The sequence below is a fragment of the Salvia hispanica genome, chromosome 2, assembly GCF_029641045.1.
Source record: "Salvia hispanica isolate PSC_SH4W2 chromosome 2, Shi_PSC_v1, whole genome shotgun sequence".
Taxonomy (NCBI): Eukaryota; Viridiplantae; Streptophyta; class Magnoliopsida; order Lamiales; family Lamiaceae; genus Salvia; species Salvia hispanica.
Window position 1 is genome coordinate 4,145,674 of NC_142693.1, and position 23,120 is coordinate 4,168,793.

Below are 23,120 nucleotides of genomic sequence, written 5' to 3' on the forward strand. Positions count from 1 at the left end.
ACCCTAAATCACATTAAAGCACACAAGAAAATTAGGCCATTTAAGTGCAGAGTATGCTACCTGGATGACGTTTATTTTCCAAACCTTTCCATTCGACGTTTCTTCTTTCGCCGATCCATTTTCCTTTCCTTTGCTAACATTTGGGTCTAACTACCTCATAGCATTATGACACACATTAATTTACCGAGAAATAGTAGTACGATAAGTGACTCAACTTTATTTTACCCAAATAATACCCGCAAGTGTACGGGGTTATTGTAGCAATAGCAAGCAAGAGTATATCGTATCCTACAGAGACAATTAAGTGTAAACCTAAGTACCACGAACAAATTTCAACTACTATCCAAACGATCGAGAATTTTGGTTTTAAACTACCAACTACTAAAAGCATATAAAATAAAAGATTAAAATAAAGCACTTAAACAAGAAAACAATTAAGCAAGTTGTAGAAAATGATAGAGAAATATGCAGAATTCAAGGATCCGATGCGCAACTCATAGCCTAACCCAATTGAAACCGATTTACCATTTAAAGTCTCCAGAATTGTTGAATCAATCACAAATATAGATTAAACCCCTCCCGAGGTGAGAAATCCGTAGACTAGGTGTAATAATTGAAGTCCCCTTCTAATTCTTAGACCTAACTCCTAATAGTTCGATTAGATTAAAGATCCCACTCAAAACCTCAACTCTCCCGAGTTTTATTGAATTAAGGTGTGAATTGTTCTTCTTTCAAGGTTAAATATTTCATCTCCCGATTACTCTAAGAAACCCTACACTCCCAATTGGTGATCAAGCAATTGTTAGGAAAAGGCACAAGAATAATTCAAACAATTGCAAGAGCAAGATAAAAACGAAGTCAATTGGATTAAACTATGAATCAATGCATCTTCACCAAGAATTCTACATAAAAGATGTTTAGCTACTCATGTTCATGGTAGAAAACAAATAGAAACAAGGAAAAACAGTGGAAATCATGATGCGAATCGCTTGGCGGAGGAATTGAAGCTTGAATCTTCAATCTTTTTCCAAGAGTTCTTCACAAAGAGAGAGCATGTGTTTTGTCGCTTGTAGAGAATGCCTAGAATTGACCTAATCCTTCCTTCTTATTCCCCTCTTCAAAAATAGCGTTTCTGCTTTGAAAAACGTCAGATTGACGACCCAGCCGGGTGTAATTAATCCACTGGAAATTCACCCGGCCGGGTAAAAGTTTCTGGACTCTCGCAGGCTTAAGAATGCCACCCGGCCGGGTGGAATTATAGGGTAATAATTCACCCGGCCGCGTGAGATTTTCTGGATAGCGCAGTGTTCGTGTAAAACGGCCATAACTTCTTCTATGGAACTCCGATTGAGGCGTGTAAGATACCCACGCGAAGCTCTTTCGAAGACGAAGAGATTGATATGCATTAGAGGCTTATTGGACTTCAAAATCTCCAGTAAAATTGTCTCAAACCAAGGCTGCTGCACATCCACATATTTTGTATCTTTTCCTACACATTCTTAACAAAATGGTCTGCATACCAACATAATAGAGAAGTAGATATAAACACGCCTAATAATAGAAGAAATATGCTCAAATTCATACAAAACTACCCTCTAAAACCATGTAAAATTCAAGTATGTCAATAAGCTAAACTCTTCTCTTTATCCTCGTCTAATATCCTAGATGTAGAATAATTACATGATTCACCAATTAACTTCTAATGTAACAATTACATTGTAATGATATCTCATTAACGTTATATATTCATTCAAAAGGCTTTAGAGGTGTAATCTAGTATTTTCAAATATCCTCGGAAGTCTAGTTTACAATGCAACAGGATTCACTTGAAAATTCCCGATGATTTGAGACATATCAACATTTTCCCCTAAACTACCAAAACTGAATAGTTTCTGGCAACACTATCAAATCAATTGTTATAAATACTAAAAGTACTTGTAAATTTTTCATAAATTTCAGAAAGTGCCTAGACACCTTATAGTCAATTTAGAAATTGCTTCATCAAATTTACCTCTAGTTCAAGCACTCGTTCAAGCACTCTGAAAAATTCAGATAAAACTCAGAAAAACTGGTTGTGTTACGAAGATTTTGACAGTTATAGATGTATTTTTATAACAATTTATTGATGTATTAAGTGAATTCCAAAATTCGCCAAATTATTCAAGGCATTACTAGAATCATCAAAGTTGTTTTAAACATTGTTAAACCAAAGTTTTCACCTTTCTAAACATGCTTAATAATTCAAAATAGAAGGCGGCAGAACAGGGAGTTTCATTCTCCTCAAGATTTTATCTCAAACTCTATCCCAATTCATGTTTAAATCAACTCTTAAATCATTTATTTCATCTATGTCACGACCGCACTTTCTAAGGATAGAAAGCCCGGTTGATCGCGACTAGGGGAGGATGAAAGAAGCGGGGAAGAAAGGGGGAAAACTGTGACACAACTGAACTTGAACTGAAATAACTTGGAATAATATATATCAGAGTGCATAATACAAAGAGTGTAAACTCGACTTTTACATTGCAGCGGAAGAGTCAAGAGCAGATGACATTGTGTATGGAGGCACAACGCATCCAAGTACTATTCCATCGAAGAATCTTCATTTGTCTGTGCTCAACATCGCACGCTGTCATCACCGCTCAACCTGCACATTTTTAAAACATATGCAGGGTTGAGTACTTGGTGTACTCAGTGGACACGTGCTGAAATATATTTTACTGAAAAGAATACTGTTTTTGTCAAGGCACTACTGAGTGAGCTCGGGGTTTTTAACTTAAAAGACCGAGGACACTAACAGCATTTCTATATAAAAACTGTGACTGTAGTCTATTTTTCCTGTATCATATCTGAAACTGAGTGAACCGGGTATGTATGGGCTGACCCCACTTACAAACCCGCATTCACTAATTCCTGGTGAACCGAAATTGACGAACTTCTGGTCTAGTAGGGACGTCGCCCTTGCTAGACAAACAGATAGGCAAAGTTCAAAACAAAACTTGGCAAGACAAAACATACTGATAACTAAAATAGCTGAAAGTATTCGTACTGAGAATGTAAATAACTGGAAGCATTCATACTGCAAAACATACTGTAAACATAAATAGCTGAAAGCATATCATATAAAGCTCACGTAATATCATTTCATAATAGTACTTCTCATAAAAACTGTATAGTAACTAGAAAGCCCACGTAAATACTTCTCGTAAAGAACTGTAAACATACTGTAAAACTATTCTCTGAATTTTAAAGCCCAAAATAATACTCTTCGTAAAAACAGTAAACATACTTTAAACTAAAAGCTAACAAAATACTTCTCATAAAACTGTAACATTAAAAGAAAGTCCGCCTTGTTCGCTTAATTTCCCTAACTTGAATTTCTCGCTCTGATCTCACGGAGATAGTCCTTTGAAAAACATATCATAACAACATACTAATTAGACTCGAAACAATATCTCTTTAGAATGCATGCCTCCTATTAAATTCCTTTTATTCTTTCATTCATCTTTAGAGAATTTCTGAAACTCGCATATTAATTAGATTGAGGAATTTAATTAAAAACACTTCTCTAATAAACTTATTTATTTCTGTGACTTGAGAACGTTGTCTCCCTCTTTCCTTCTATTTCCTTAGCGGCCGCCCATGGCATCGCGGGGCAATGCCGGTCGGCCCTTCGCGTCTCCACTTTAACATTCTCCGTTTCTGGGCTTAATAAATTATCGCGCATTTAACCGGACTTCTAGAAAATTTTCCATAATTTCCAGCCCAAGCATATATTAATCGGCCCAACATCTAAATCCTACTATAACACTAGCCCACTTCCTTTATAACTTGGCCCAACAAAATGAGCAACCCACTTATACTCACTCCATCGGTCCTTCTCCCCCAAAATCACTGAAATCCCTAAGAGCATCTCCAAGGGAGTAAGGTAAATTGAGAAGGTATATTTTTCATTTACCTTCTCAAAAAGGTAATTATACCTTCTTAAGAAGTAATGTACTCCAAGAAAAGAAGGTAAATTAAGAAGGAAACTAAAAATAACTAACATTTTACCCTTTCTATCAATAGTAGGTAAAGATACCTTCTCAAAATGAAAGAAGGTATAATACCTTCCCATTTACCATTACCATTGGAGCATCAATTTTTTTGAAGAAAAGATAAATATGGTAGTTATTTTCCTTTACCTTTCCATTTACCTTCTTCCTTGGAGATGCTCTAACTCCTTCTTTCTTCTCTCCCCTTTCTCTCCGCCGTTGACTTCTCTTCTCCGGCGAACTCTCTCTCCAATCTGAAATTTTTAGATCGGAGAGCCGGAAGGCAGCGCCTCCCTCCTTGCCGCTGTTGCCTCCCGTCCTTTCACGGTGACTCAGCGCCGTCGCTGACATCTCCGGCTGAGGCAGACGCTGCTCGGTCCGCTTCGCCGACCAGCGCCGCCGCCGCTGCTCTCCGTCGCCCTTAAGGTTGTATATTTGTTTGAAACTTGGGCAGTAGCTATGCTGGAGACTTTTGATTATAGTGTTTTAAGGTTGTGATCTTGGAGAGAAAATTTGCTCACTGGAATGAGTCTTTACATATATATGGTACTGTAAATTTTGCATTTTGAACATGGAAAACTGAAGTGCTGGTCTACTTTTCTGTGCTTCTATCGGCTGAAGTTTTGTTGTAAAAACTTATAGTTACTGTGTTGTGGTTTAAAGTCTATCATGATGTGCCTAATATTTGATGTTCTAGAATGGATGTGGTGATTACCTCTTTGAGTGGCTGGCGGATTTGGTTCAAGCTGGTGGTGCAAGAGAGCTCCTTTACTCCTTTCCTTACTATTACTCTTTGCTTACTCTAACTCTCCTTACTCATTGTTAAACTCTCTCCCTAACCTCTATTCTTTGGCTACTGAATTTTGAAGTGGATTTGTGGTGAGAGGATGGAACTGGCTGGCTATGTATTCATATATATAGAGGCCGATACAAATGTTTGTTGGGATTTGGTGTGCCTTAATCTCTGCCAAAGAGGGATCTTGTCCCCTTGGTCTTTGTTGGTTGTTTCTGGTATGGTTAAGGAAGTTTGCCCTTTCTTAGCTTCTTACTAGCTGCCATGACAGCCTTTGTAGAGTGTACTCTTGGCTTTATTGGAGCTGATTAGGTATCACTTTGTTCTCTTCTTGTAGCAAATCCTTTTCATTGTGATTCTGCAGCAAACTTTAACTGGAATTTGGCTCCATATGGGCACCTAGTACTTAGCTAATAACTCCCATTGTTTGATTGTGGCCGGTACATATGCAAGAATGCAAGTGCTAATATATGGTGTGAAGACTTGCAGGATTTGACTTGCTCTCTTTGGTGAGTCTTTGGTCTCCTATTGTTAAAGAAGGGTTGTTTCTTTCCTTGTAATAGTAGTTCTTTAATTTTTCTTGTTCCTTAGCCATTAAATCTTGTTGTTATCTTGTAGGTGAGGGAATGGCTTGGCTGCCACGTTGCTGCCCGACACATGGGCTCGCTGCCCTGGGCTCAACGGGCTGGTCGGACACGGGCCGTGGTTTGGGCTTTGAAGTGGCTGATCTTCTAGTTCTTGGGCCGAGAATAAAAGAATTTGGGCTCAAGAGAAATTAGACAAAGCCCAACACTTGTACTTTACCATTATGGACTTGATTGCTTATTTGGACTTCAATTCTTTTGTACTAAACGAAATTCGAAAGTTTCTCTTGATCGATCTTAAATGTCCAATTCTCCTCTGATCGTCTTAACGGTCACCTGTAAAAAAAAATTTGTCTAGCCATTCGGCGTCCCTTTTAGAAGAGCTTAAAAGATGTAAAAATTCGGGGTGTTACAATCTATCATTAACATCTAACCATCAAAACCATAAACCCTAATATCAAAGTTCATACCATGTCACTTTAACTTTGAATTAAACTATCAAGACATGTTTTACTACGTTAAAATGTTACGTATTCGACAATTTATCGAACATTAAATCACATGATATAGATTTATTACTATGAAGGTTGAAATTTCCAGATTCTATAACTTTAACATACCCCAAATTTCATGCTATAAAAATAGTACGGATAGAAAGAGCTTACTCGATTTATTAAGGCTTATGCGATCGGACGATCGGTACATGAAAATGGGGAACGTGGCTAGAAATTGAACCTCGCGGTTCCTTTCTCTCCAATGGACCGTGAGTTTCTCTCCAAGAATGAGGTTGGGGATGAAGTTTTAAGTATATAAAATAATATCAACTCATCACTTTAATATATGGTATTGATATTGCACAAGTGGCACAATTCCAATTAAACACATTTTACCTTTCCTTTATCTAGAATTTTCCTTTAAATTCAAGGCATATATTGAAGTCAAAACATGTCCAAGATTCTAAAAATTTCGTGCCCTATGATTTAAACAAGATAATTTATTTTATTCCATGTGCAGAGATGATTTTGCCCTTCTACCGTATTATACTTATGATTTCCGATTCAACTCCAATTTTCTTCTCAGTCTCACCACATTATACTTCTAATAGTACTTTATTCCTTATTAAAAAATATAAACTATGTTTCATCACCCCTCATTAATTATTTTACTTAATTGGCCATTTTCGTCGTCGAGACAATCACCGAAAACATAATATACATGTTTTACACTTCTTAATATAATTTCTTCTAAACTCTCCATTTCCAACATTATACTATTTTCTAACACTTAATTTTCATTTAGTCACTTTCTAATCATATACTTTAATATTTCAATTTATTTCCTTCTCGATTTCGAATTAATATGCAAAAACATCTTACAGATAATTTATACTAGTTTCTAATATCTTTTCCATCTTTATAAGTCATGTACTATTTCAAAATCTCTACTCTCACAACATTTTAATCATATCATTAATTCTCACAATTTTCAATATCGAATTATTCGACATGAGTCTTTATTCTCCGGTTTCCTAATCGAAAAATCAATTTCCGACCAAGGTCATTTCTTTGGGGTGTTACAAAACCTCGGTGGGCTTGAGTGTTAAGCTTCCACATGGTTTGGTTATCCCACGTGTTAGTGCTCACATCCTTCTTGGAGATGCGATCGACGTAGGTGGTGAACAAAACTCCAAAGTTGATTCCCCTTTTTGTACGAAGGCACCACATAACATCAAGCTCGGTTTGGGACACTCCACCACCATCTAGCAAACATCAACTATGTCATAGCTTGGTGGAGGTATCGAAGGACGGGGTTGCGAATGGACGTCTACTTGGCATAGCTCGAGTCAAACTCCTCTCCATCTATAGTGAATGTTCTTCAATTATTAGACTAAAATGCTACTACCGCTATCCCACATTAAGTGTCACATTTAGAAGTGGGCACGAGTTTTAAGAAATGTAAAGAAAAGTGGGTTAAATAGGTTAGTGGATTATGAGTCTCACTTATATATATTAGTTTTATAATAAAATGTGAGTAGAATTGGTTGGTGCAATGTGGGGTCTACTTACTATTTATGGTAAAAGTGAAATGTGACTCTTATTGTGAGACGGACCAAAATGGCAAAATGTGACACTTATTGTCGGACGGAGGTAGTACATTAATTTACTAAAATTACTTAGCACTATAAAATAAGTATGAAGAAAGTAAAATGGATTATGCATCGCACGAGTGTGATAATAGTTTCACTAAGGATACGATTCACAGTTGAATTTTTCACTTTACTTCATTTTTCAGCATTTTCACACACAAGTATATCATCACTTATTCTAGTGGTCTACAGATATGTAATTTAGTTTTATTATTATTTAAATTTGAAAAAAATAGATCAAATTTAGGGATTTAGACAAACTATCAATATATTGTATGAAAAATATCAATATAATTCTTTTACTGTGTCAACACAATTTAGCATTGACATTATATAAGTACTACTCTCTCTGTCCGAAATTTATAGTCCCATTTTGACATGGCATGGGTTTTTAAATTATTTGACTGTGTAGTAAAAATTGGAAACGAGTTAGTGGAATCTAGATCCCACTTTTATAGGGAGTATTTGATAAACACTAGCAATTAAAATAAATTTTCGTATTTGTGAATTTATTTGCTTGGCTAGGGCGTCGGTTAGCCTATTGCTGGATTGTGGGAAGTCCGCGCCCATGGTTGATGCTCTAAGGCATTGGGATTTTTTCTTTTTTTATTTATTTTGAATATGAAATAATTAATCCTAATTAAAACTAAAAATCTATTTAACAGGTTCAGAGAAGTCCTAGTTGATTGTTTGACAGTTTCAAAGAGCTTCTAAACGGTTCGCATCAATGGCCGGAAAGGGGGGTGGAAGGGCGATCGGGATCGATTTGGGCACGACGTATTCGTGCGTGGCAGCATGGCAGCACAACCGCGTCGAGGTCATAGCCAACGATCAGGGCAATCACACCACACCCTCTTGTGTCGCTTTCATTGACAACGAGCGTCTCATCGGAGAAGCTGCCAAGAATCAAGTAGCCAGTGCTCCAACTAACACAGTCTTTGGTTTGTTTTTTCTCTTCTGTGCACTTATTATCGCTTCGAATTGACGTATTAATTGTTACTTTGCTTCGCAGATGCAAAGAGGTTGATTGGACGTAAATTCAATGATCCAATGGTTCAGAGTGACATGAAACTCTGGCCATTCAAGGTCATTTCTGGTGCTGACGACAAGCCTATGGTCACGGTAACCTACAAAGGAGAGAAGAAACAATTTTCAGCCGAGGAGATCTCTTCAATGGTGCTCTCCAAGATGAAGGATATCGCCGAGGCCTATCTTGGTTCATCTGTGAAGAATGCTGTCGTGACCGTACCTGCTTATTTCAATGACTCTCAGCGCCAGGCAACCAAGGCTGCTGGAACGATTGCCGGCCTAAATGTTGTAAGGATCATCAATGAGCCTACTGCTGCAGCCATCGCATACGGTCTAGATAAAGGGGGTCTTGTGGCTAAGAATGTGCTGATTTTTGACCTTGGTGGTGGCACGTTCGATGTGTCTCTGACCACTATTGAGACCGATATCATTGAAGTGAAGGCTATTGTGGGCGATACTCATCTTGGGGGGCAAGACTTTGACAGTAGGATGGTGAATCATTTCGTAAAGGAGTTTGAAAGGAAAAATGGTAAGGATATTAGTATGAATCCGAGAGCTATTAGGAGATTGAGAAGTTCTTGTGAAAGAGCCAAGAGAATGCTTTCTTCCACTTGCCAAACTAATATCGAGATTGAATCTTTGTTTGAGGGGATTGATCTATTTTCAACCATCACTCGTGCTAAATTTAATGAGCTCAACATGGATTTGTTCAACAAGTGTATGGAATTGGTTGAGAAATGCATGAGTGATGCAAAGATGAAGCGGAGGAGTGTGGATGAGGTGGTGCTGGTGGGCGGGTCGAGTAGGATTCCGAAGGTGCAGGAGCTGTTGAAGGAGATTTTCAATGGGAAGGAGGCGTGCAAGACTATTAACCCAGATGAAGCTGTGGCGTATGGTGCTGCAGTGCTAGCTGCCAAGTTGAGTGGTGAAGGCAATGAGAAGGTGCAAAATGTGGTATTAGTGGATGTTACTCCTTTGTCTCTTGGTGTTTCAATCTATGGAGATGTGATGAAGGTAATTATTCCAAGGAATACACCAATCCCAACAAGGAAAGAGAGGAAAGATTTCTACACGACATATGACAATCAGACCAGTGGAAAGTTTGGGGTGTATGAGGGAGAAAGAAGCAAGGCAACAGACAACAATCTGCTAGGTGAAATCAGAGTCCAAGGCTTTCCTGCAGTACCCAGAGGCGTTGCTAAAGTCAATGTGTGCTTCGACGTTGATGAGAATGGCATCTTGAATGCGTCAGCGGAGCACATAGAGACTGGATTGAAGAACAACATCAGCATCACCAAGGGCAGGCTTTCTGAGAAAGAAATAGAGAAGATGGTGAAAGATGCAGAGAAGTACAAGAGGGAGGACGAAGAGTATAGCAAGAAAGCTGAAGCGAGGATTGCTTTGGAGGACTACGCCTACAACATGAGGAACAACACCAGATGTGCAGCCGGGATAGGAGCCACCGACAAGAAGAAGATAGAGAAGGCATTCGAGTCTACTATTAAATGGTTGGAGTTGAACAAACTTGCAACGGTTGATGCTTTCAAAGAGAAGATGGAGGAGATTAAGCTGATTTACAATCCCATCGTTGCCAAGATGCACCACAGTCCCAGCCCAAGTATTAAGAAGCAGATTAGTAGTATTAAGAAGTGGATTAGTAGTATTAAGAAGTGAATAACGATCACATCGTGTGCATGGTCTCTTTCTTTTTATTTTACTGTTGAATTCCTTACAATTAGTAAATGATATAATTAAGTATACTTGTTACTTTTAAAATTATTATTATAAATTAAATGCAATAATACTGTGCTTGAAATGGCAACAGATTTCGCACTATTTTCTACAGCCTTAGCTAGGGTTTTATGACTTCTTCGAGGGTTACAAGACTCCACGTTTTCAACCGAGAAAATGGAGGCAAATATGATACTCTCTCCATCCATGAAAAAATAGTTTAAATCCTAACCCCAATCATGGAGAAGTCGCTGCAAGGATCGCTTGCCGCCACCCACGGTTGTCGACTCCGGACCGTCGTTCTCTAAATTGAACCTTTTTTAATCTATTTGTACACAAAAAATTGTCTCATTTTTATATTTTTATTGTTCTCATACTGAAAATCGAAAAGTTACTCTTTAATATATTACTTACTCCACCTTTTATGTTTTTCTTATTTTATCAACATTTCCTGTTTCTTTCTTACTTTATCCACATTTCGTATTTATCTCTCATATTTTATCAATTTTGTATTAAAACTCTGTTGTCCCTACTTTTTTCTTAACTTAGATCCATTATATACTAATACTCTTTTTGTTCCACTCTAAGTGACATTTTCTTTTTTTTTTTATGTCCCACTCTATATGATACAATTCCTAAAATATGTTTATCACAATATAGCCTAATTTATCAAAATCAGATAATTAACTTTTTTTAAATTAAAGGGAATCCAGATAGTAAGAAAGCTCCTTTCAATTTATTGCGTACCTTTTATATGTTTCTCTTATTTTAGACTTTATCCATGTTATCTATTTTCCTTTCATATTTTACTAATTATATACTTACCTAGATCTGTTATATACTAGTACTCCTTTAGTCTCACTCTAAGAGTGATACTTCCTCCGTTCTCGAATAGGAGTCCCATTCCATTCCGGCATGGGTTTTAATAAATGTTAAGAAAAGTGGGTTGAAGAAAGTTAGTGGAATATGGGTCTCACTTGTATATATTAGTTTTAAATGATATATGAATGGAATGAGTTGGTGGAATGTGGGTCTCTTTACCGTATATGGTAATTATGAACCGGAGCTCCTATTCGCGGACGGACCAAAATGGAAAAACGGGACTCCTATTCGTGGACAGAGGGAGTACATATTTTTTTTTTGTGCCATTCTAAATGACAAAATTGCAAAAATAGAAATATCAATCTCTCTTACTTTTATACTTTACTTCTTTTTACTTGACTCATAAAATAACACTATATAAAACATCGTTTTGAATAAAAATATGTCACTTAGAGTTGGACGGAGGAAGTAATAAGTATTTTACTCACAAAAAGAAGAAAAATAAAATTTCTAAAAACAAAGCTTGAATTAACCAGAAAAAAGGAAACCAGCCAAACAAATCTTCCCTTAATCCACTTCTGCAATACTGGGACCACCAGAGTGCACGGTACTTTGGTGCATCTTAGCAACAATGCGATTATAAATCAGCTTAAGTTCCTTCAACTTCTCTTTGAAAGCATCAACCTTTGCAAGTTTGTTTGACTCCAACCACTGTATAGTAGACTCGAAGGCCTTCTCTATCTCCTTCTTGTCGGCTGCTTCAATCCCGGTTGCACTTCTGGTGTTGTTCCTCATGTCGTAGGCGTAGTTCTCCAAAGCACTCCTCATACCAGCCTTCTTCCTAAACTCCTTGTCCTCCCTCTTGTACTTCTCCGCATCCTCAATCATCCTCTTGATTTCTTCCTTAGAGAGCCTGCCCTTGTTGTTGGTGATGGTGATCTTTTTCTTCAACCCAGTACCAATGAGCTCCGCAGATACACTCATGATACAATTTGCATCAATGTCGATGCACTCTTTGATTTTAGGAACACCTCTGGGCGCCGCTGGAATGCCTAGGAGACTGAATACTCCTAGCAGATTGTTGTCTGTTGCCTTGCTTCTTTCACCCTCATACACCTTAACTGTTACACAGGTCTGATTGTCCTTCCCTGTGGTGAAAATTTTCTCCATCCTCGTTGGTATGGGTGTATTCCTCGGAATAATCACGAGCATCTCATCTCCAATGCCTGCAATACCAAGAGACAAAGGAGTAACATCTGAAAGAACCACATTCTGCACCTTTTCGTTGCCTTCACCACTCAACTTGGCAGCCAACACTGCAGCACCATACGCCACGGCTTCGTCTGGATTAATGGTCTTGCACGCCTCCTTCCCATTGAAAAACTCCTTCAACAACTCCTGCACCTTCAGAATTCTACTCGATCCGCCCACCAGCACCACCTCATCCACACTACTCTTATCCACCTTTGCATCACATAGGCATTTATCAACCAGTTCCATACACTTGTTGAACAAATCCGTGTTGAGGTCGTTAAATTTAGCACGACTGATGCGCGAAAACAAATCAATCCCCTCAAATAGCAATTCAATCTCAATTGGGGTTTCCAAACAGGAAGAAAGTATCCTCTTGGCTCTTTCACAAGCTAATACACCTCTTGTCAATAATGGCTATCTCCGTCAATAATGGCTACAGTCACATCAAACGTGCCACCACCAAGGTCGAAAATCAGCACATTCTTAGCCACAGAGCTAATACACCTCTTGTCAAGACCGTATGCGATGGCTGCAGCAGTCGGCTCATTAATGATCCTCATAACATTAAGGCCAGCAATGCCTCCGGCATCCTTGGTGGCCTGGCGCTGAGAGTCGTTGAAATAAGCAGGCACGGTGATGACAACGTCCGTGACAGTTGATCCAAGATATGCTTCGGCAATATCCTTCAACTTAGTGAGCACCATTGAGGAGATCTCCTCGGCAGAAAACTGTTTCTCCTCCCATTTGTAGGTTACCGCGAACATAGGTTTGTCGCCAGCCCCAGGAATGACCTTGAACGGCCAATATGCAATGTCTCTTTGAACCGTTGCATCACTAAATTTGCAACCAATCAATCTCTTCGCATCTGCATAATTCAAGTAGTTGGAATAGGGAGAGAAGAGAACATAACAAAACTAAAGCGCAAAACAAACAATGCATTAAATCAAGAAAATATACTAGTGCTTTGATTTGGTACTCATGACCCAAGATGAAAAGAAGAGAAACAGTATAAACATATGTATAATGATAGGAAGAGTAATGAAAGTCACCAAAAAAGTGTTTAAAAGTATACACTTACCGAAAACAGTGTTGATGGGATTATTGGCGACTTGATTCTTAGCGGCGTCGCCGATGAGACGCTCCTCGGCTGTGAAAGCTACGTAAGAAGGGGTGGTGCGGTTGCCTTGATCGTTTGGTATAATCTCAATGCGGTCATGCTGCCATGCCGCCACACACGAGTATGTCGTCCCCAAATCGATCCCAATTGCCCGTCTATTTCCATTGCCAGCCATTAATGACGGTAGCAGTAAACTGCAGCTCTGCAACTAAAAGAAAGCAAAACGCCTAAAATATTAAAAGGTGTGTGTAACGGAGAAATGTTTTAAAGGAGTGTGAAATCGGATAATAATATTTTATTTATTCATTCTTGTTTCATATTCCATATATATTAAAACAAGGAGTAAGATACCAAAAAAAATCTTCCAAAGAAAATAAAACAAATTTAATGCATATTTATAATACTCCTTCCATTCGATCGTAGTAGAGTCATTTTGCCATTTTGATACATTCCTTAATAATAGACTCATTTCCATTTATAGTAAAAGTCAACACATTTTTCGACACCTGTTTTACTCTCTCTTACTTTTTTCTCTCTTTATCTCTTTACTTTTCATTTTCCACTTTATTCTCCTTTTACTTAACTCAACTAATACATTTTTTCTTAATTTCTGTGTTGAAAAGAAGCACCTCCATTACTATGGTACCGAAAGAGTATATGAGATGAGATAATAAAAGGTATTCTTAAAAAATAAATAAAGTCTAACCAAACTAAATCAATTCAAATCAAATCAAATCAAATCCAATCCTAGAAAAGTAATTCTCGTCCATTTAGTTAGCGCAATGGGAGTTGTACCAATTAATTTTTCTTATCTCTTTTTTAACGCTAAAAGAACAAATTTTACTTTTGTTGATCTCAAAATATTGGAACTGCGTAATTTTCGTTTGAAATAATTAATCTTAATTTTACTAAAATCTAAAAGATTCATGTATATCTTTACTTTTAGAAACTCTATCAATCCCATAATTAATTAATTAATTAATTAATCAACCCTAGGACTCCTTTCAACCTATGCTACTTGACTCTCCTTCTAAAAGCTTATACTTTTAATTTGTTATTGCATTAATTTGTCATACTTCTAATTTGTTATTGCATTTGCATGGATAGTGAGGAATCAATAAATATTAAAGACGCTAAGATCTTCTACTAACGTTTATGTCAGTGGGAGTTGTAGCAATTAATTTTTTCTTTTCCTTGTTCTAGATTTGACGAAGGGTATTGTCTCTTTCCTTTTATTTATCGGTTGGATTCCTTTTTGATAACATGTTGTCAAATGGTAGAGTGGTTAATGCTTGAATTCAAGTCAACCATGGCATGGCTTCGTTCACTTATAATATCATTTTTTTTTCATATTTCCATGATTCAAAATTTTACAAAATTCGTCCATAATTTAGAGAAATAGCACAATGAAATTCAATTAAAAAAGACAAAGAATAAATCTTATAATAGATTTTATTCGATATGTATTATAGATGCTAGAATTTTCTTTCATAATCCTATATCATATTTAAAGCCATGGGAGTTGTTAGCAATTTGTTTTTCATTTTTCTTTAACAGACATACATTTTCGTTTGGAATAATTAATTATAATTAGCACTAAGTAGACGTTGAGACATGACATTGAGCAAATAACTCCTAGAACTCCTTTCAACCTGCGTTACTTAATAAAAATCAATATGATAAAATTAAAGATAACAACACGCAGGATCATCAAACTTCAAGTAAACATGAAATAAAATCTTGATAGATAAAAGTAAAGACACATCATCAATTTAAATTCTTAATCCATATAGGTGATGATGGGACCGAAAACATACTCGAGCTCTTTCATCTTCTTTTTATAATCATCAGCATGTGCATGTTGATTGAAGTGTCGCCACTGTTTAAACGACTCGTAAGCATCCTCTATCTTCTTCCTGTCTGCTGCTCCGCGCTTGGCTGATCTTCTAATGGCTTTCCTCATGTTGTAGGCGTAGTCCTGCAAAGCATTCAACGATGCAACCTTCTTCTTATACTCCTCATCCTCCAACTTGTACTTCCTTGCATCCTGAATCATGCGATCGATTTCAGACTTAGACAACCTACCCGTGCTGTTGGTGATGGTGATCTTGTTCTTCAACCCGGTACCCATGTCCTTTGCTGACACGCTCATGATACCATTCGCATCAATGTCGATGCACACTTTGATTTTAGGAACTCGTCTGGGCGCCACTGGAATGCCTAGGAGATCGAATTGGCCTAATAGGTTGTTGTCTGTTGACCTGCTTCTTTCACCCTCATACACCTTAATTGTTACACAGGTCTGATCGTCCTCACTAGTAGTAAAAATTTCCTCCCTCCTCGTTGGGATACATGTATTCCTCGGAATAATTACTGACATCAGATATCCAGTAACTTGAATACCAAGGGACAAAGGAGTAACATCCAAAAGAACAACATTCTGCACTTTGCCCTTGCCTTCACCATTCAACTTAGCAGCTAGCACTGCCGCGCCATGTGCCACAGCTTCATCTGGATTGATGGTCTTGCACATCTTCTTCCAATTGAACATCTTCTGCAATAGCTCCTGTACCTTTGGAAGTCTACTCGATCCCCCAACCAACACTACCTCATGGATGCGGCTCTTTGCCATCTTTGCATCTCGCAAACACTTCTCCACCTGCTCCACACACTTGCTGAATAAATCAATATTAAGTTCATCAAATTTAGCACGAGTGATAGTAGAAAAAAGATCAATCCCCCCAAACAGGGCTTCAATCTCAATTGTGGTTTGAAAAGAGGATGAAAGGATCCTCTTTGCCTTCTCACAAGCAGTCACCAGTCTCCTAACCGCTCTCGGATTCCCACTTATATCCTTCCCCGTCTTGCGCTTGAACTCTTTTATGAAGTGTTTGACCAATCTGTTGTCAAAGTCCTGGCCTCCAAGATGAGTATCACCGGCAATAGCTTTCACTTCAAAGACTCCCGCCTCAATAGTCACCAAAGACACATCAAAGGTTCCACCACCAAGGTCAAAAATCAGCACATTCTTTGGGACAAATCTAGTAGACTCTATATCAAGACCGTAAGCAATGGCTGCAGCAGTAGGCTCATTGATGATCCTCATAACATTAAGGCCAGCAATAGTTCCGGCATCCTTGGTGGCTTGACGCTGTGAGTCGTTGAAATAAGCAGGCACTGTCACCACTGCATCCGTGACAGTTGTTCCAAGATATGCCTCAGCGATATCCTTCATCTTAGTAAGCACCATTGAGGATATTTCCTCAGCTGAAAACTGTTTCTCTTCCCCTTTGTAGGTTACCGCTATCATAGGCTTGTCACCGGCGCCTGAAATAACCTTGAATGGCCAGAATTTCATGTCACTGCGAACAGTTGGGTCACTAAATTTGCGACCAATCAGCCTCTTTGCATCTGTATAACAGGAGTGTGAAACATTTCAACTAGTTGAATGGAGAGAAGAGAAAACAACAAAATTTAAAGAAATAAAGAAATGTTACATAAAATTAAGAAAATAAAATTGTGTTTCATTGGATTAGTATTGTCTGCTCCTGCCACACACATACACAAACCAATATTGGCTCTTCAATGCTTACAAATTAAACACACAATAAGAAGTTAACACAATTATTATGTATGGCATGATAATCAAGTTGCAATAAGAAACATGTGAAGTTACCATTTACTTTTTTCCAGAGGGAAAAGAAAACTGACCGAAAACAGTGTTGATCGGATTATTGGCAACTTGATTCTTAGCAGCGTCGCCAATCAGGCGCTCAACGTCAGTGAAGGCTACATAAGAAGGCGTTGTTCGGTTACCCTGATCATTCGGTATGATCTCAATGCGGTCGTGCTTCCATGCTGCCACACACGAATACGTCGTCCCCAAATCGATCCCAATTGCACGTCCTTTCCCCTTTCCCGCCATTTCACTACAAGTAAATGAAAATATCAAAACATATACACTTCAATAGTAATCGAAAAACGTGTAGCTCTCACGAATGAAATCAAAATGCAGCATACCGCGAGAGATAAGAACTTAGAAGTGTGTTTTGTAAAGAAGAGTAGATGCAACACCTAATTCGAAAAGAAGCCCTTATCTGATATGTTCGGCTAGAGCACTTAAGTAAGTAGAGTAAGGTCTTCTCTTTGTCTTCCATCGTCTCTCCATCTTCCATTGGATCTTCAAGTCCCCCCCTCTCCCACCATCAGCATCTTCTCTTCATCTTCCCAAGTGTAACTGTAACAATGCACAATAGAAAACATTTTAGGATTAATTTGTATCCCTTTATTTAACACACAAATGAATATGGAGTATATTAGACCAGCGTTAGCAAATTAATTGTTTGCACAATAGAGAATATTTTAGGATTAATTTGCATCCCTTTATTTAACACAGTAATGAATATGGAGTACTCATTATTAGACCAGCGTTAGCAAATTAATTGTTTGCACAATAGAGAACATTTTAGGATTAATTTGAATCCCTTTATTTAACACACTAATGAATACGGAGTATATTAGACCAGCGTTAGCAAATTTATTGTTTACCAAAAATTTATAGCTTTATTTTTAAAACAGTATAGATTGTACTACTTTCGTCTCCTAAAAATAAGAACTTTTGAAAGAGCACCTGTTTTAATGTAAATTGGTTAAGTACTCCCTCCGTCCCGCTTAAGATGACACGTTTTCCTTTTTAGTTTGTCTCAACTAAGATGACACATTTCCTTTTTTTGTAATTTTCTCTCTCCAATAAATACACTCAACTACCTTTTCTCACTCCTATTTAAATATCCATCTTTCTTTATCTCTCTACTTTAATACTTACACCCACCTTTTATCTCTTCAATTAAACACTTTAACCAATAACTCCTAAAATCTCATGCCGGCTAAGCAATGTATCATCTTAGCTGGGACGGAGGGAGGAATAGATATAGAAAGAAAAATACGTTAGTAGAAAATAAGTCTCACCTCGTTAGAGAAAGAAATATCCTAAATATAAAGTTTTAACTTTTAAAGAACGGGCAAGAAAAAGAGTTTCTGTTTTTAGGGACTTATGGAGCATTTCATCGTTGTATAGTTAATTTTATGTTTCAGGTTTGTTTAGATTAGATTTAGATGTCTGCTTTCTTTTTTCTTTTTTTTAGGATGCTTGTTTTAAACCATAAATATATATGATATTTGGATTCGAAAAATAATATTCTCTCGTCTCATAATAGTATCACATTTCCTTTTTTTTAAAAAGGTCTCTTTTACAAAAACATAAATATAATATTTTCTCTTAAAATCCGTGTCGATATTAAACGTAACTCCTATTGTGGGACGGAGTTAATATTAATTTAGTGCCAATATCCACTTTTTAGATTTTGAGTTTAACAAAACCTCATATTAAAATATTAAAGACATAAATTTGGCTTATCAAAGATATATGGAGTTTATGCATGGTTGAGTAATAACATAGGTATCATTGTATAATTATAAAAAAATAATAAACGTACATACAACACATAAAACTTATTTACACTAAAATACATTATGTTTAGCAATAAGAATGTAGGAGTAGTATATTTATGCACTCGCATATATATAATAGAATTAATTAAGATGGAAAAGGTACCGAGTATAAGAAGGCATCAATTAAAGGATTTGTTTTGATATAGAATTCTTTTTTTTTTTTGGACTTTATGTATGTATTGAATACATAAATAAATAAATAACAGATTCGCATTAATTGTTTAATTCTGATCGCGTTACCATGACTAATTTTTCTCTTAACTCATTAACTCATCTAAAGCTCATGGTTGTTGATTAGGAACTCCGAAAAACTTAATATGAGTTGTAATTTCAAAAATTTTGTGATATTATAAAAATACTTAATCAATTATAAATGTAAATCGAAATATTGTCCAAAATCTGTAACTTTTCTTACGATCATAAATGTTGACATCTTGTTCGCGAGAATTATGAAATTTCTATTTTTAAAATTTCTCAAGATTAATGTTTCCATCAAAATCGATTATAACGTGCGTCTTCTTTCATTGTTTGATTTGGGGAGTTATGGTAAAATTGTTTTATTTGTAAATTTATTTTTCGTTTTCTTCAAAATCTACTTGGATTGGTCTGCTAATTGAATATCTTGGAACTACATATACTTTCGTTTGAGATAATTTATTAGAACTTACCTAATTAAAAGATTCAAGTATATCCGCGTTGAGTTATTAAAATCTATCTCTCCCATGATTAACAAATAAATTAAATCTTTAAATATAAATCCTAGGACTCCTTTTTTACATGTGCACTATTTAACTCTCCATTGAATAATATCTAGGTTTTTAGATCCTTGTTCAAATTTTCACGGTTTGCATCAATGGCCGGAAAAGGGGAAGGCGATGAGAAGGTGCGGAATGTGGTTGTTTCGGATGTTACTCCTTTGTCTCTTGGTATCGGAATGAATGACGGTCAGATGTCCGTATACATTCCAAGGAACACACCAATGCCAGCAAGGAAGGAGAAAATCATAAAGACGGTTAAAGACAATCAGACGAGTGCAATGTTTGCTATTTACGAGGGCGAAAGAAGCAAGGCGACCGAGAACAATATGGTAGGCCAATTCTGGCTCAAAGGCATTCCAGCAGCGCCCAGAGGCGCTGCTGAAATCAAAGTGTGCTTCGGCATTGATGAGAATGGCGTCATCAATGTGTCAGCGGAGCACTTAGGGCGTGGAGTGAAGAACAGCATCACCATCGCCAACGACAAGGGCAGGCTGTCTAAGAAAGAAATCGAGAGGATGATTGGGGATGCGGAGAAGTACAAGAGGGAGGACGAGGAGTATAGGAGGAAGGCTTATATGAGGAATGTTTTGGAGAACTACGCCTACGACATGAGGGACACCACCAGATCTGGAGGAGGGAGGATTGGAGCGGGCGAGAAGGAGAAGATAGAGAAGGCTTTCGCGTCTACTATGATATGGTTGAGGTTGCACAAAGCCGCAGAGGCAGAGGCAGAGTGTTTCAATGAGAAGATAAAGGAGCTTAGGAGGATTTACTTGCCCATTGTTGTGAAGATATACCTCAGTCCTAGCAAGCAGAAGTTTGTTACTATTAAGAAGTGGATTAAGAGTTTAAGTAAATGCTTGGCTAAGTAGTAATGGAATTTACTCAAATGATATGTACACTTGTTTGTTTTGAAATTATTAAGATTTAAATGCAATAATATTGTTAAATGAGTAATGATAATGCGAAAAATCCTTAATTACATAAAGAAAGCAATAGAAGGATACAAAATTTATAATGAACTAGGCTCTTTGTGTCTTTCTCAGCCAACTTAACCATTTGAGCTACAGTAGTTCTCTTTTCATTAACCATAATTAAATATAGTCCTTAAAGTATATATTCTGCATCTTTTATTTTCCGTATTTCACTTTCTATTTTTGATGACAAAGCAACGGTGAAATTTTGGGTCCGAATTTCTTTGAAGAAGGCTATAAAGTATTGAAGATGAGTGATAAGAGAGGAGCAAAATATTTCATTGGGAGTGACAAATTTTGTGACGTATCAGATTGGGCCGGTTTAGTTTTGATAAGTCCATTGGCCCAATCTACCATTTCGGCTAGGCCCATTTGACTATCCAAGTAATAAGTTATGTACTACCTCCGTCCCCCAAAATTTGCTACACTTTGACCCGACACGGATTTTAAGAAATGTAATGGAAAGTGAGTTGAAAAAGTTGATGGGATGTGGGTCCTACTTTTAAAGTATTAGTTTTATAATAAAATGTGAGTAGGAATGAGTTAGTGGAATATGAGGTCCACTACCAAAAATGGTAAAAGTGAAGTGTATCAAATTTTCAGGGACGGACCGAAATAGTAATGTGTATCAAATTTTCAGGGACGGAGGTAGTATATATTAGTCCAGCATTGTTTTTACGTGTTTTTCTAGAGAAATTACTATCGACATACTACTTGTTTATAAAAATGATAAGAATATAATGGTGTAAGGTTTAGTATCATTCACAAACAGGCATAAAATTTTATGAATATAAATGAAGTTGCAAGAATTCAAAAGGTATAGTAGATCTACTACTCCTTCCGTATTACTACCTCCGTCCACGAAAATTCGTCCCGGTTTGACCGGGCACGGGTTTTAAGAAATGTAATGGAAAGTGAGTTGAAAAAGTTAGTGGATTGTGGGTCCTACTTTTATATATTAGTTTTATAATAAAATTTGAGTAGGAATGAGTTAGTGGAATGTGGGGTCCACTACCAAATATAGTAAAAGTGAAATGGGACAAATTTTGGGGGACGGACGGAAATGGAAAAGTGGTACAAATTTTCGTGGACGGAGGTAGTAAAAAATAGACACATTTGAAAAGGCACGGATGGTTTTAATGCACAATTGATAAATAAGTGAGAAGAATTGGTAAAGTAAAAGAGAGGATAAGAAAAATTACTAAAACAAGAGAGAAAGAGAAAAAGTAGTGAAAATATAGTTAGTTGATTGTGGGGTCCATGTCCTAAAATAGAAAGATTCTAAAATTTCTATTTTTAAGGAACAATCCAAAATAAAAATAATTGCTATTTTTAAAAAACGGAGGGAGTACTATGTATTACGGCGATATCTATGTAAATATATGCGTGTCGTATTTTACTTTAGAGTGTTAACAAAATATTTCCATGTGTTATAGTTGCTTTGAATAATTATTTATGTTTGAATTTTCTATATCTGACTTAGAAATACATGTATTATGTAACCTTTTACTTTCCGAATGATTTTGATTCCAGGTACAAAATATTTACTTTTCGATATGATTTTGACTTTGATTCCATGTACAAAATATTTATCTAACCAGTTGAGAAATTTTGAAACTTAATGCTAATTTTTTATTCAAATTTTGAAAGGTGCAGGATAAATTAAAATTTGATCGAATTCCGTGATTTGCAGACAATTAACTACTCCCTCCATCCTATAGAAATAGGTCACTTAGGATTGACGGGTATTAATGTATAATTGGTAAAGTGAGACGGAAGAAGAAAAAATAGGTCACTTAGGATTGACACAGGTATTAATGTATAATTTGATACACTTTGACCCGGCACGGGTTTTAAGAAATCTAATAGAAAGTGAGTTGAAAAAGTTGGTGGGATGTGGGTCCTACTTTTAAAGTATTAGTTTTATAATAAAATGTGAGTAGAAATGAGTTAGTGAAATATAAAGTCCACTACCAAAAATGGTAAAAGTGAAATAGGACAAATTATGTGGGACAGCCTGAAATGGAATACTGCGTCGAATTATCTGGGATGAAGGGAGTAAATTTCAGCACCAGCTTTTTTAAGTTTCTTATTCTGTCACTAAACAACCCTGAGGTATAACCACTTTCCGATGGCGTTGTGAGTGCTCTTATCAATATATATACACTAAGGTTGAAATAAGATATTCCCCATATCCCATATAAATAGGCTATTTTTTTTCATCTCTCCCATATAAATAGTCCATATCCATTTTTGGTAATATTTTTTTCATTCTCTTTTACTTTATTATTTATGGACCTATCATCCACTATACAATTTCGATTAAAACCTATGTTAATCCTAAATGGACTGTTTCTATGGGGCAGA

General features: G+C 36.7%; 2 protein-coding genes and 2 pseudogenes across 2 annotated transcripts; 2 read left to right on the forward strand and 2 right to left on the reverse strand.

The window, feature by feature from the left end:
* Window positions 1-8,284: 8,284 nt before the first annotated feature.
* LOC125224414 (heat shock cognate 70 kDa protein-like) lies at window positions 8,285-10,276 on the forward strand. The gene is made up of 2 exons (XM_048127817.2): window positions 8,285-8,498; window positions 8,570-10,276. The coding sequence occupies exons 1-2, from the start codon at window positions 8,285-8,287 to the stop codon at window positions 10,258-10,260; spliced, it is 1,905 nt and encodes a 634-aa protein (XP_047983774.2). The 3' UTR covers window positions 10,261-10,276.
* A 1,430-nt stretch (window positions 10,277-11,706) lies between these two features.
* Window positions 11,707-13,685, reverse strand: LOC125224425 (heat shock cognate 70 kDa protein pseudogene; annotated as a pseudogene).
* Window positions 13,686-15,290: 1,605 nt separating this feature from the next.
* Window positions 15,291-17,435, reverse strand: LOC148931438 (heat shock cognate 70 kDa protein pseudogene; annotated as a pseudogene).
* A 2,439-nt stretch (window positions 17,436-19,874) lies between these two features.
* LOC125224445 (heat shock 70 kDa protein-like) lies at window positions 19,875-20,651 on the forward strand. The gene has a single exon (XM_048127846.1). It carries the CDS (start codon window positions 19,875-19,877, stop codon window positions 20,649-20,651), a length of 777 nt encoding a protein of 258 aa, XP_047983803.1.
* Window positions 20,652-23,120: the final 2,469 nt, after the last annotated feature.

Coding starts and splice junctions, on each gene's coding strand:
- LOC125224445 (XM_048127846.1), top strand. CDS start 19,875: ATGGCCGGAAAAGGGGAAGGCGATGAGAAGGTGCGGAATGTGGTTGTT.
- LOC125224414 (XM_048127817.2), top strand. CDS start 8,285: ATGGCCGGAAAGGGGGGTGGAAGGGCGATCGGGATCGATTTGGGCACG. Junction 8,499..8,569: donor TCCAACTAACACAGTCTTTG/GTTTGTTTTTTC, acceptor TTTGCTTCGCAG/ATGCAAAGAGGTTGATTGGA.